General features: G+C 39.3%; 1 protein-coding gene across 1 annotated transcript in view; it reads right to left on the bottom strand.

The window, feature by feature from the left end:
- Positions 1-13,414, bottom strand: part of LRPPRC (leucine rich pentatricopeptide repeat containing) — a 140,099-nt gene that overhangs the window by 76,210 nt on the left and 50,475 nt on the right. The window contains exons 15-16 of the mRNA XM_063123988.1: positions 4,583-4,610; positions 1,089-1,146 (exon numbers count right to left, since the gene is read on the bottom strand). Of these exons, the coding sequence (XP_062980058.1) occupies positions 1,089-1,146; positions 4,583-4,610 (86 nt within the window). The remainder of the gene's footprint in view (positions 1-1,088; positions 1,147-4,582; positions 4,611-13,414) is intronic.

Below are 13,414 nucleotides of genomic sequence, written 5' to 3'. Positions count from 1 at the left end.
AATCATTTTGGTGTGAGATGTCACCCTGATGAGAGGCTCTGAAATGGCAACAATGATCACTGAGGCATAGAGATTATGTGGTTTGGGAGCACATATCTAACTGGTGAGTGAAAGGAATATTAATTATTTTCAAACCCGGTGACAGCTTTTCAGTACAGAATCTTTCTTCAATCTATTTTTTTTCCACTGCTGTGTGACAGAAGCAGTACTGCCCAAGGCCTCTCCCCCCCTCCACTCTCCTGCCCACTATCCCAAAATAGTTGCAGTAAATATTTTGTCATTTATTCAAAAGGAAATAAAGAGAGCTTCCTAAAGCGTCGTGTGCACAGCTCTGTATATTTCACATTATTTACAACGCTTACTGCAGCTAGCGAGTGAACACGAACACAAGGAAGAGTATTAAATGGTTTTTAACAACCAGATCCAATAATCCTGTGGAGAGCTGCTTATTAGCCAATGAAAATCAAGATTAACAAAAGAAGCTGTATAGCTAACAGCACTAATTTTCTTTGGCACTCAAGCATAAAATGTATAGGAGCATCAGGAAGAACTAATGAGCTTTTCGATAAGAGAACTACATAGTGACATGCACTGTATTCTCTTCATTCTTTTTTAAAAAATGTTTGGCAATCTTAAATCAGTTTGTTCCAAAAGTAATATATAACAAAGTGCCACTGTGTTCTAAAATATTACAGAAAGTTATTAAACTTTTTTATTTTAGTAGCTTTATAAAGCATTTTAATAGCTTTCCATATTGCAGAGAAATTTGCTTGCATTTGCAAAACATTTATTTAAATGCTTTGATTACATTAACAATGTGATATTTTCTATTTTACTTAATATGTGAACATATTTAAGATTGAAAAAGACATTTTCAATTAAAAAGGGAAAACACACACACTAATAAAACCTCATGGAACCCATAAAATATACTGTGATCATCTGGATGAAGATTTTACCCAACATGTTTTCAAATTTCACTTTCAAAAAGAAGTAATCAGTGTTTACGGTTGTAATCCCTCAAGCCCATCATTACACAGAAGAACGGATTTGTGGATAAGTTACAATCATAGAAATTGAAACTCTACCAGTTGGTCCTGAAGGCGTCTGGCAATAACGTCCATCCTTGTACAACAGTTCTGTTATCTGGTAAGACAGAATAATCGTACATTGCAGCCAAGAGAAGCAAGCAAGGGCAAATAGTATCTGAAATTGAATTCTACAAATAATAAAGCATCTCTCCACTAAGGTATTATTCTATGCCACATCATAGCAATTCACTTCTTTTTTTTTTAAAAGGAAAGCCTTTCCCCCCTTAAATATGGTGTATATATACATGCGCTGCATACCAATATATATAACTGAAGTACAGAAATAAGGAAGTGCATGATTCTGCACATGTATCTTACCAACATTAGCGATCATAAAGAACTGCTTAGAGCAATCATTAATCACTGCCACATTAGGGGGTTAAAATTAAGGGCCTATGTAGTTTCTCTATCTTATTTTTTAAAAAGTTTTTTTTATATATATATATAAAGGGAGTAATACTGAGCATAACACAGACACTATACCCACTAAGAGTATTGCTTTTTTTTAAAAAAAAAAAAAAGGTTTTTTTGCTACTAGTTGCTTAGAGCAAAAAATAGCAACAGTGCAGTCCTTATTGTGCCTGGGTAAACTAAAGGAGCGGATTATCCCAAGCCCTGCTAGCCCACACTGGTTAGGGTGGAAGATGTGTGAGGGGACAGTTTTGCTGGACTTTTCAGCCTGGTAGGGCCTTTCATTTTAAATTCCCCTGCACTAGAAGCATTGTGGGGGGGGGGGTTAAGTAAGCTTCATATCGGCGGGGGGCCTTGGGCAGCAGCTCTGCCCCACTGCTACCCTGTTTTGGGGGCTTACAATTGCTACCACCTGCAGAAGTACAGCTGGTAAAAGCTGTCCATCAGTGGAGTTTTCCACAGGCAGAACTGGGCTGTGATGGGTGGGTAGGGGGTGGGAGCCACTCCCCCGCTGGTGGAACCCAGCCACTCCCCAATCTGGGAGATTTAGGGGTTAGAATTGCTCTGTGAGGCTGCAGTCCTAAATACAAGCACAAGGGATTAAGCCCCACTGCAATCAGTAGGAGATATTTCCAAGTAAAACTGGATAGGACTGCATTGTAGAACATATTTGGAAGGCCATACCAGTGGTATTTACGACAGCCAGAGTAGCTTCTCAGATTTTATTAAGATTTCAGGTTCATGAGGTTAAGTTTTCCAAATACCTAATTTTGACAGTGGTCCGGTTTGGCCCTAAAACCACCCCCTTCCCTGAAACAAACAGCTTCACCACATTATTTTATTTGGGAAAAGTTACTTGAACCCATTTTACACTGGTTATAATCTGGCTGTTCCACATGTGTGTAAACTACAGTGCCAAGCCCAGAACATCCACTGAGATTGTCAGCAATAGTGCTGATGACTTGCTCCCATCAACAGTGTCTGTAAATAGGGCTTTTCTGCCTCAGGAACTGCATGTACAAGACCTGTATGTGCCATGGACATCCTAGCTGGAGGAGAGTAGATATTTAAAATCCTAGGTTCATTATACCCTAGATGTCCCAGTTTTGTGAATTTATACTTCCTACCATGCCACATTTTAATGAAAACTTTAAAAACGACATTTGAGAATTCATATTGACCTAGTTTGCACATACTGACAATCCAGAGTACCAGTTGCCATTGAAATGTGGGTTGGTTTTGAATTGTCAGTTGTCATGAGCTTCGGCTATTGGGCGGTATAAAAATGTAATAAATAAATAAATAAATAAATTACATGTGAACCCTGAACTATGGTTTAACCGTGGGTTGTTAACCACAAACAACCCAGAGTTTACAACCCAACAACAAACCACAGATTAGTTCAACCATAGTGCAGGGTTCACATGTAATAACAACCAACAATTCAACCCTTACAACCAAAAAACCATACTCAACCCATAGTCTGGGTTGTCATTACATGCAAACCAGGCTACTATCTGTTTTAAGTTGGGAAAGAGTCTCAACTTCTCTTGGAAAGTATAAACAAGGCCAGACACCTGCCATTCTATGGGATGCATTCCTATCACATTCACTTTCACTAAGAAAAAACCCAGTCAAAATACTGGCTAGGATTCCCACCCCACCACTCCTCTCCAGGCTTTCCAACACGATAAATGAAGTCTACACAAAAATATGGTCTGTTTCTAACAAAACTAAGTAAATAACTATTAACAGAAGTGGCAATAGAACCAATGTTTGCAACGGAGGACATAACTTTAAGAGTCACAATGCTATCTTACAATGTCAGTACATGACATTGGTTCACACAATTAAAAGAAGCCATAGCGGCCTGTTTAAATTGAGGTGCATGTTGGGCTGCATGCAATGTGCTGTTATTATAACATTTGCATATTTTCCAAATCAAACATAGTAATTTGATGTTCATGAGAACAAGGCCCCCAAAACTAATTTCAGTGCAAACTTCCAATCACCACCACTACTTTGTTATCTTTTAAATACCTAAAAACAACTGTAATGTGAAAAGGAGTTAAGACAATCACATGAGCAGAGATTCAAACTGGCACGAGTGACTGATCCACTCACGCAGAGCCCTTTAAGCAAGCTTCTTTAAGAAGCAGTTTTCCAGAATGACCTGTTTCCCATGATCAAAACAAGCTTGCTAGGAAAGAATTGGATATTCCCTGCCTGGTTATGGCTTATCATGTTGTCTGAACCTGGGTGGCATGGCTTGTTGGAGGGTTAAACAACCCACAAATAAACCTAGACAGCCCATGGGTTATTTGGGGGTTGTTTAATCCTCCAACAAGCCATGCTGACCAAGTTCAGACAGCATGATAAGCCGTGGCTGGGTGGTGATTATGCAAATTGCGCCCAGCATGCACTATGGGTCAGAAGAAGCCTCTGTGGCTTAAGCCAAACCAGCCCACTCCCGTAATCAATGTGTTTCATTGATTACGGGGGGTGTTCCAGAGTGGGGGGTGTTCCAGAGTGGCCCTCACAAAGCACCCCTGCTTGCATGGAGTACAAGTTGAATTTCACCCACTGTATGGCATTTCTATATTGACAGGAAGCTACAGCCCAAGCTTCTGTCTACCAAAGCGAGTATCGACAGACCATGGTACACTTTATATTGCACGGGGAGTGGGAGGTAGTTAAGTGCATATTTAATTTTCTTCACTGAGATCAATAAGAGTTAAAAGTGCTTAGCCTGGATCCTAAATTTAGAATCTACCTGACCAGGTACAGTAATATAACCTGCTATTATATAAGTGTTTCTACTTATTGTACCTTTGCAGTGTTTTGTGTCCAAACCATTTCAGTTTTACATTATTATTATTATCATTATTATTATTATTATTATATTATTATTATTATTATTATTTTCCATACCGCCCCATAGCTGAAGCTCTTTTGACAGTTTACATAGATTAAAAATTACTAAAATACAATACACGGAGTTTAAAACCATCTGTATAAAATATACAAACATACAGTACACACAAAGACAACTTATATTTAAAATCAACTTCTTCACTTACTTTGCACCAAAGATCTACATCGTTGGACCTGTAGAGGGCAGCAGAGGATAATAAATTGAAAACCAGAGAGATTAGTGTAATTTAGTCTTCTTTTAAAAGAACACTGTACAACTGGATAGGACAGAATATGTAAAAGAAATTTGTTCAGGCGAGGAACATTAAGAATTAATTGGTTTACATGTTTTAGCAGAGATTTTTTTTTTACAAAATGATTTTACAGTATGCATAAATTGCCACAGAAACTGCAATCATCTCACTAGGTTAAAACAGGTTTCTAGCTCATGTTTATGGAAAAAAGTTTGGAAATGAAATATCAGTATGTGTATAATGCCTATACATAAAAATGACAAAGAGGCATACAATTAAGGTTCTTCAGATCTCTTGATGCATATTGCCAATTATTTTTACAGGGTTAACCATGACAGTAATTTGGAGCTACTACATAGATTTCCAGCCAACGAGTAAAGAACTAATGACAGGAAAAATATTATATTTTCCAATATGCTTAGGGCCATTTCTTTACAAGTAATGCTGAAAGCACTTATTAATCCACATGATTAATTTGTTAATGTACAATTAAGCATTCAACTCATTATCACATATTAAATATATTTCTATTTGAGTGGGGCATCTCATAAATGTGACACTCCTCACCAGTAGAAAAGTGATATATTATATTTATTTTAATCACCAACAGATTTTAAAACACTTAATTGTTTGATACCGTAAGTGAAAATGAAATTTAAACAGGGTGGGAAACACTCATCTAAGAGAGAAAACTAGCTTAAAATTGAACGAAGATGTTCCCAGTTCAAAAAACTAGAACAACATTGCTTTATTTGCAGTATCACATGAAGTTGTTAATCCAGTTACAGATTAAACTGTACAACAAACCAATGTGGACAAAACCACTACTATACTGCTGGAATTCTATCTATCCTTGGAAACGGGTAGATTAAATTATGACTGCTACTTTTATCCATTTGAACAAATGTAATGCACACTATTATCTACTACCAACATAAGAATTTCCTTGTTGAGCATTAGCTACCCAGATGCTCCTAGACGTTCATGAGGACATGATGGCAAAAGCTCATCCCTGTCTCATTCCTGTGACAATAAATGGTATGGTCAACATTTGAATTAGAAACAGATGTCACTAGAGCCATTCTCTATGAATTTGCCCAATCCTGAAAAACAAACAAATGTGTATACATCCAAGTTAGTGGTCATCAAATGAGACTGAGCTCTGAATCAGGAATTCCCAAATGTAGGGATGTCACAACGCCTGGAGTCTTTGCAGACAGCAAACTGTCTGGAGATAAAGGGTGGATGTGGTAACCCCTTAATCTCTCTATTGTCTAAGAGCAGTGTGTCATGTTTTGACTTCCAGCTTAATCCGGGGAACAAACCTGGTAAGAGAGCTAGTTAGCAAACACAGGTAATGAGGAAAGTTAATTTCCTTACTCAAACAGGACAAGGAATGTTGACTCACCCAAAGAGGAGGGAGGAATTGAGGGAGCACGAAGTGGGTATATAAACTCTTGATATGTTCTTAATAAACGTGATTTACCATCATCACCCATTGGTGTGGGAGACTACTACACCCAGATTCAAATCTGATCATTGCCATGAACTCACTTAGGCAAACAACTCTCTCTAGCCTCAGTTTCCCCATCTATAATATGGGGAGGGGGAGGAGACTAATACTGACTTACCTTACAGAGTTGTAGATAATGTATGTGAAGCAATTTGCACCCTCAAAATCGCTACAGAAATTACTGTATTATTACTGTGGGGTAATGAATTCCACACATTGTGTATTCTATGAAGAAGGGCTTTTGTCTACTGATAAGCAGAAAGACTCCCGCCCACAAGCACACACCAGTGCGATTCATAAATTATCATTAGCGTTATACTAGATGGCCATTTGGCAGTCAGTTACAAATTGGTAGGATTTCCACTAAAATGTGTAATCAGAGCAATATTGTTCCCTCTCTGCCACGCCCTGTGCACTACTTGATTATGAGAGGAGGAGGAGCAGAGTCCAGAATGCCTTCAGGACTAAAACACAAGTGTGCTACTACAAATCACATCAGCCCCTTTAAGCATTCTATGGCTCCTTGGTAGCAGTGGGTGAGTATGGGAAAGGCAAACATGTGCAGGTAGGAGTACATTAGACACTGAGGCTTATAGGTCTTGGTTCACACCCAATGAAGTCATCAGCTGCATAAGGGTCCTAGAAGCCTATGGAGGAATTGGGTTATTTGGGCCATTTAAAGGCTCCAAAATGAGTAAATACTCCTTTTTTCTCCAATACAGGGAGTCAGGCATGATGAGTTTGACACTAACTCTATTCTTCTGTGACCTGAATATACTGTCAATAAATTTTATTTGATGACCATGCATTCCACTGTGAGAAAGGAAATAAAGTCACTGTTCAATTGCTTCACCATTCGTTATTTAAAAATGTTTACGGTAGAATATACCTACCCTGAAGGACTTTAATTAAAAATGTTTCTAAACATTTATCACCTTCACAATTTCCCCTCTAAACTAAGTAGACATTATGCCGTTATCCTTTCCAACAGGGAAATGGCTTCAGCTCCTTAATCACTTTAGCTGTACCTTTTTCAGGTCTACTGATATCACTTTTCAGATGGAACCACCAGCAACCGTACACAATATCCTGAATACGTCTGTCATGCATTTCTTTAACAACATGATAGCTGCTATTTTATTTTCAGTCCCATTCCTAAAAAATAATCCAGCACTTAATTTGTCCTTTTCACTTCCAAAGCAATGTGTTGATTTTTCAGTGAAATATGTACCACACCCCAAATCTCTTTTCCAGGTATTTACAGCCAGTTTATATTAAATTTAAATCAGCATATTGACCAGTTTCTGATTATGTGGCCCAGTGTGCATCATTTTGCACTTACATTGAATTTCACCAACTGCTCTGTTGTTCATCCATAGAGTTTCAGAGAGATCTTTTTCTGGTGCTCTCTACAGACTCTTTGGGATTTCATCATCCAGAATAATCTGGCATAATCTATGAACATGGCTACTGCTGTTTATCATATCAAGTGATACGATAAGCAGTGATACCATAACAATTATCAATTTAAAATAGCACCAGCCAAAATACAAATTCTTTGGGCGGAGGGGACGAGGGGATGGACTATTATGAAAATACTGAAACCCTTCAGGTAATACTGTTCCTAGGTGACTTGAGTATGGGAAATTTTTGATTTCTGTGCTTAATACAATAAACACCAAATCACTTATTATTATTATTATTATTATTATTAATAATAATAATAATAATAATAATTTTATATTTATTTGTATTCCGCCTTTTACCCAATACTGGGCCTCAAGGTGATATTACAAAGTTTAAAACATACATTTTAAAACATAGGAAAAGAAATGTAAAAAAAAAAGTTTTAAATACACAACACCCCCAAAGAAGCCTGCCTCTTAAGCTCCCAGTCCCAAAAAGTTGTTGCAGCTGGGTGTGTGTGAGATGGTTCTGTGCTGGGAGCCTGAGTCTGCTAGGAGGCAGTTGGAGGTTCCGCAGACTAGGCAAACCCCCAAGGCAGGACAACAGCAGCCGCTGACTGGCCCCTTGCTTTGTAGGCTTCCTCTCCTGGCTGGATCAGATGGACACGATCCCAGGTAGCAGGAGCCTGCCTCTTAAGCTCCCAGTCCCCAAAAGATGTTGCAGCTGGGTGTGTGTGAGATGGTTCTATCTGCACATCTGGCAATTAATCTTATATCCTAGTACTGCTGTATTATTATATAAATACGTTCTAGATCTTATACCAGCCATACCAGCAGGAATATCCCCCAGACTCCTCTGGAATCCAATGGAATCCATTAGCTTCTGTGGATGGACCGTTTCAATAGGTCCCCCACTCTTGCAGAGGGGAAAGGCCGCTGAGAGTCTAAACCTCAATATACTCCAAAACTAATAGTTTAGCCTTTATGTTGTATGATAAGAACATTTCTAGAGGATCCTTAGAGCTTTGAAATGTATTTATTTAAGCTTATAGTGCCTCTGGCAGACTAACTTGAAAGAGAGCCAAGCACAGTCCACAGAGGAAACAAAATGCGGCTTCCAAGCCTGGATGAATTTTCCTGGGCAAGTTCCACTCTGAACTGACAAGCAATTGATCTGACACATCAATTCAATGACGCCAAAATAGTTCATAGGCAGCTATTCTCAGAGTGCCACCCTTCCATGGCAGTGCTGTTCATAGAACCAAAACAAACGGACTGCTTCCTGGAGAGGTCCTATTAGTTATGATTCCCTCTGAGGTTCGTTGGCCTTAAATAATCAAACCTGCATTCTACACTGTATGACACTTCAGCCTGCTTGAATGCTATTGGGGCTGTTCGCACATAAAGACAACCCAACGGGCTGTTGTGCATGAGCAGGAGACAGAGGGTGTGCTGCCTACACCGCACCTGCCTATTCCTCCTTTTACTCCACAACACACAATTGGCCTCTTCATATGTTGTGGAGTGTGACACTGGAACCCGGATCGCTGGGTTGTTTAGGGGCTAAACAATGGTTTATTTAGCCCCTAAACAACCCAGTGGTCTGGGTTCGGACTTCACACCACAGAACTTATTAAGACACCAGTTGTGAGTTGTGGAATAAAAGCAGAAGCAGCAGGTGTGAGACAGGCAATGCACCCACTCTCTACTGCTTGTGCATAACAATCTATTGGTTTTTAAAGTGCCAGCTTGTCGTTATATACAAACCAGGTCACTATCTCTTACTGAACAATGGACTAACCTGTAACATATGCCTATTATTATAAACGCATGTGCTTGTATTGTTCAAGTGTGACCCAGGTATGTTAGGGTTAATAGATTGTTAGAGATTGAATGAAAGGTGGGAGGCGCTTTTGAGTATGAGCATTCTGGATTTTTTTTAAAGGGCTGAACTAACAGTTAACAGTTCAGAGAGGGATTAGGGATTGAAGAAGATACATCTAGTGAGAGGAGTTTTGGAATAGGATTTAGAAGGGGTAGAGTAGGTAGGTAACGACAAAGTATAGATTCCTTAATAATAATATATAACTCTTTTGTGTTTAATTGTATTTGTTTTATTATGAATATAAAATCCCATGTGTTGGTTTGTCTTATTATGCTATCAAGTTAAAAAAAAGCCTATTTCCTTGTTATTTCTCCTGTATTGGGTAAAGGAAACCAATTAAACACATTGGGTGTCTTCTATGACCCAGAGTAAAAGGGCTGAAGCTTTGTGTGTCAATAGGGATAACTGACCAAAGAGGAGGGAGATGTCCTGAGGGTTTTTTTAGTTTCAACAGGTGGAAGCTGGAAAAGGTATAACCTGGGAGCAGGAATGTCACAGACATCTTCCTTCGAATCCTCCCATCTGCCTCTTACACCACCACCATCTCTTTCCCAAACTGCACCCTACCACTTTTTCATCTCTCTCTCTGTGTCTCTCTCTCTGCACCCAGACAGATGACCAAACTACCCTAAGGGGTGTTCTTGTATCTCAAGTCATTTGAAACATCCTGTCAAGGAGGAATCTTCATCTCTCATCACATGCACATGTATTAGGAAATTCTCCCTAACCCCCCCTCTCTCTCACACACACACAGGTGTATATATAGGTATATATTTCACTTTGTTCACAGTCTGCCACCCTCTCTATCTCTTGAATAAGATACTTTCAGTTTCTTCGATCTCCCTGTGATTCCCAGCAAATCATCACTTCTACAACCCTCCGCTTCATGGCTCCTAAATTGCCCCTTCTCTGTCATTAACCTATCCCTCACGTTATTAATGTCTTCATCTCTCCTTCCTATCTACTCATGTCTTCACATCACAGCTCATAATCACCCCTGCCAACTCTGTCAAACAATTGTGGCAGTAGTATTCCAGACCATTTACCAATAAGCATGTTCCCCCATTTTTGTCAGCCTTATGCCTCCCTGACCAAACTTCTTCTCCTTACTCTGCACTTCCACAATCCAGAGTTATCAGACATTGTTCTCCTGGTTCTTATTTTACCTCATTCATTAGGAATACAATTCCCAGCCACCCAAGGGATTTTAAATGAAGGGAAGTAAACAAACAATGGCAAAAAAAAACCAACCCCAAAACATGATGGAACTTCAGTAGGAAATTACTGCTTAATCCAATTATAAAGATGCATTTCTGTGTTCATACTGAGCTCTTTCTGCCCAAGGGCTGAATTCCATTTCAGAGAAGCTCTTGGTGGCCATTTCTAATGGTGGGCAGGGCTGAAGGCAAAATGGGGCAGGGACAAAAAATACCATCATTTTTAGTCAAGTTAACTAAACCTTAGGAGAGTCTTTACAATCTTTTGGAATGAAAAAACCATGCAAAAGCCAAGAAAATACAAAATGTTAAGAGGTCGGGGAGATGACTCAGTGTTTGACTCTCTTGCATGGTTTCTGAGTGCCTCCCCTCTGGAAGAAAAAAATATTCATATTATGTAAGGTTTTCTTCAGTAAATATTTATTGAGACATATATGATAGAAACGTTATATGCAAATGCGTATAAATGCCTAGCAAATCATGAATAGGGAGCACGGTTTGTAAACCATGGTTCCTGCTAACTGGTGTGATCGAAATCATAGCTATTTCCATTGGGCCCAAAGGTCTTTCCAGGATGATGCTGACACTTCCAGCAAAATATCAGGTTTATGGGAGAGAAATCAGTCCTACTTTACTTCATGAAGAACTTAGAGAAGGAAAGACAGAATGGTTACATTATCTTCCTTTCCTGCATAAATCTAGCATAAAAGAAAGGAATCACTTAGTTTCTCCAAAAGCAGGGTTTTTGTTTCTGACTCCTTCTGCAAAAAGCCAATATAAAGAAACAAACTACCCCTCTTTGAAAGGAAGAGTAGGTTCTGTTCTTTGCCCCAGGATTTTCACATATGCAACATAAGCTTCTAGAGGGAAAAGAAGAGAAACCACCATCTCCTTCCAAGATACTGTAGAGCTGGGAAAGGTGCAGTAAAGGGCAACTAAAACGAACAAGGGGCTAGAGCAACTAACCTATGAGGCAAGGTAACAACAGCTGTGACTGTTTAGCTTGGGGGGGGAGGGGAGGAAGCTAAGGTATGTATGATAGAGGTAAATGAAATTATGCATGTGGGTAGGGAGACAATTTTCTCCCTCTCTCAAAATACTAGAACCCGGGGTCATCCCACAAAGCTGTTTAGGGGGAGATTCAGACAGATAAAAGGAAATGCTTTTTCACAGAGTTCCTAGTTAAAACTATGGAATTTGATACCACAAGATGAAGTGATGGCTACCAATCTGGATGGCTTCAAAGGGGTGTAGATACATTCCTGGAGGAAAAGGCTATCAATAGCTACTAGTTACATGCTACCTCCAGTAGTAGAGGCAATAAACCTATGTACACCAGTTGCTAAGGAACATGGGTGGGAGGGTGCTGTAGCACTCCTGCCCTGTTTGTGGGTTCTTGGTCAACAGCTGGTTGGCCACTGTGTGAACAGAATGCAGGACTATAAAAGCCCTTGAGTCTGATCCATCATACGTTCATATGCTTCCCCCTCCCAGGTTCTTGCCATAGGAAAAGAAAGGAGTGGATTTCCTCATATGACAAAGCTTTTGCTGGAAGTGCAAAGGCACTACCAAACATGGAAGAGGTGCTTCTGGCTGGCAAGCAGGAAAATGAACGTATGGAATCCTAGCTTGTTCAAAAGTTATGTCAAGGATTATGGACACAAGTACACATCACAAGTTTTGTTGCTTGAACCTTGCAAAAAACCCAAAACTGTCTTGGTGTAACCAGTGAACTGAAGAGGAGGCTACCACTTGCATTCTTAAAAATATAATATGATTAATCTTCAGTAAAAAAACAAATATAGCATTGTTTTTCAGAAAACAAAAAGATGCCAGGGTGGGGATTCTCTTTCAAGAAAGCAGAGTATATGGCCTAGGGTAGCACACAGTGATGGTGATCAACAAGCGGCGGAGTACACCCTGAACTACCAGAGGTGAAGAGTTATGCAAGCATCTAGGGCACCAGAAGCTTTCAGATGTGCATAGTTAGCTGTACTTGTCACTTCTCCAATGTTTATCCCTTTGAGTGGTGACGTCTTGCATTTACAAAACATCTCTCCAAACTTGTCAAGATTATTCTTGGAACAGGAAAATGTTTTACAATGACACAGTTTTTTTATGCACACAAAGGCCTGAATTCTTCAGTGCCTTGATGGGGCTATTAAAAATCAGCAACAGATGGTAATCTGTGACAGAGCAGAATTTCAGGAAAATATTGTGCTAAACTGGTTCGTGGGAATCTTCCCTTTTTTTGTCCGTCCCCCAAACTAACCACCTTTCCCAACGCAGATCGGATGCAAGATTGCATCAGCCTGCTAATCTGAAAGCACAACAGGAAATAACTTGACCAACAGGGGAAGGAGGGATTAAACAATACACGGGGCCTAAAGACAGGTCTTCATCATCAGTATCGCCACTTTTGTTCCATTTCTATCTTATGCTCTATGCAACCATCCTAAGAAAAGGGATTCTGAAAAAAGGATCTTAAGGTTTTTTTAAAAAATGCTCATCATCTAAACTTTGTTCTTTCTATTGGTATATCATACATTTTACCCAAATTGGCAGACCACAAATAGTCTACTTAGTATTTTAAGTCACAACACACTTTGCCAATCATATTGAACAAATCTTTTAGGTACTGATAACAGCTGGAAAGATGGAGTTTTCCTATAAGCAAACAACTAACATGAGTTCCCAAAGATCGTAGTTTTAGATAGATGTATG

The sequence above is a fragment of the Elgaria multicarinata genome, chromosome 4 (genome assembly GCF_023053635.1).
Source record: "Elgaria multicarinata webbii isolate HBS135686 ecotype San Diego chromosome 4, rElgMul1.1.pri, whole genome shotgun sequence".
NCBI lineage: Eukaryota > Metazoa > Chordata > Lepidosauria > Squamata > Anguidae > Elgaria > Elgaria multicarinata.
The sequence above is the reverse complement of the archived record's forward strand: the minus strand, read 5'-3'. Positions and strand labels throughout refer to the sequence as shown.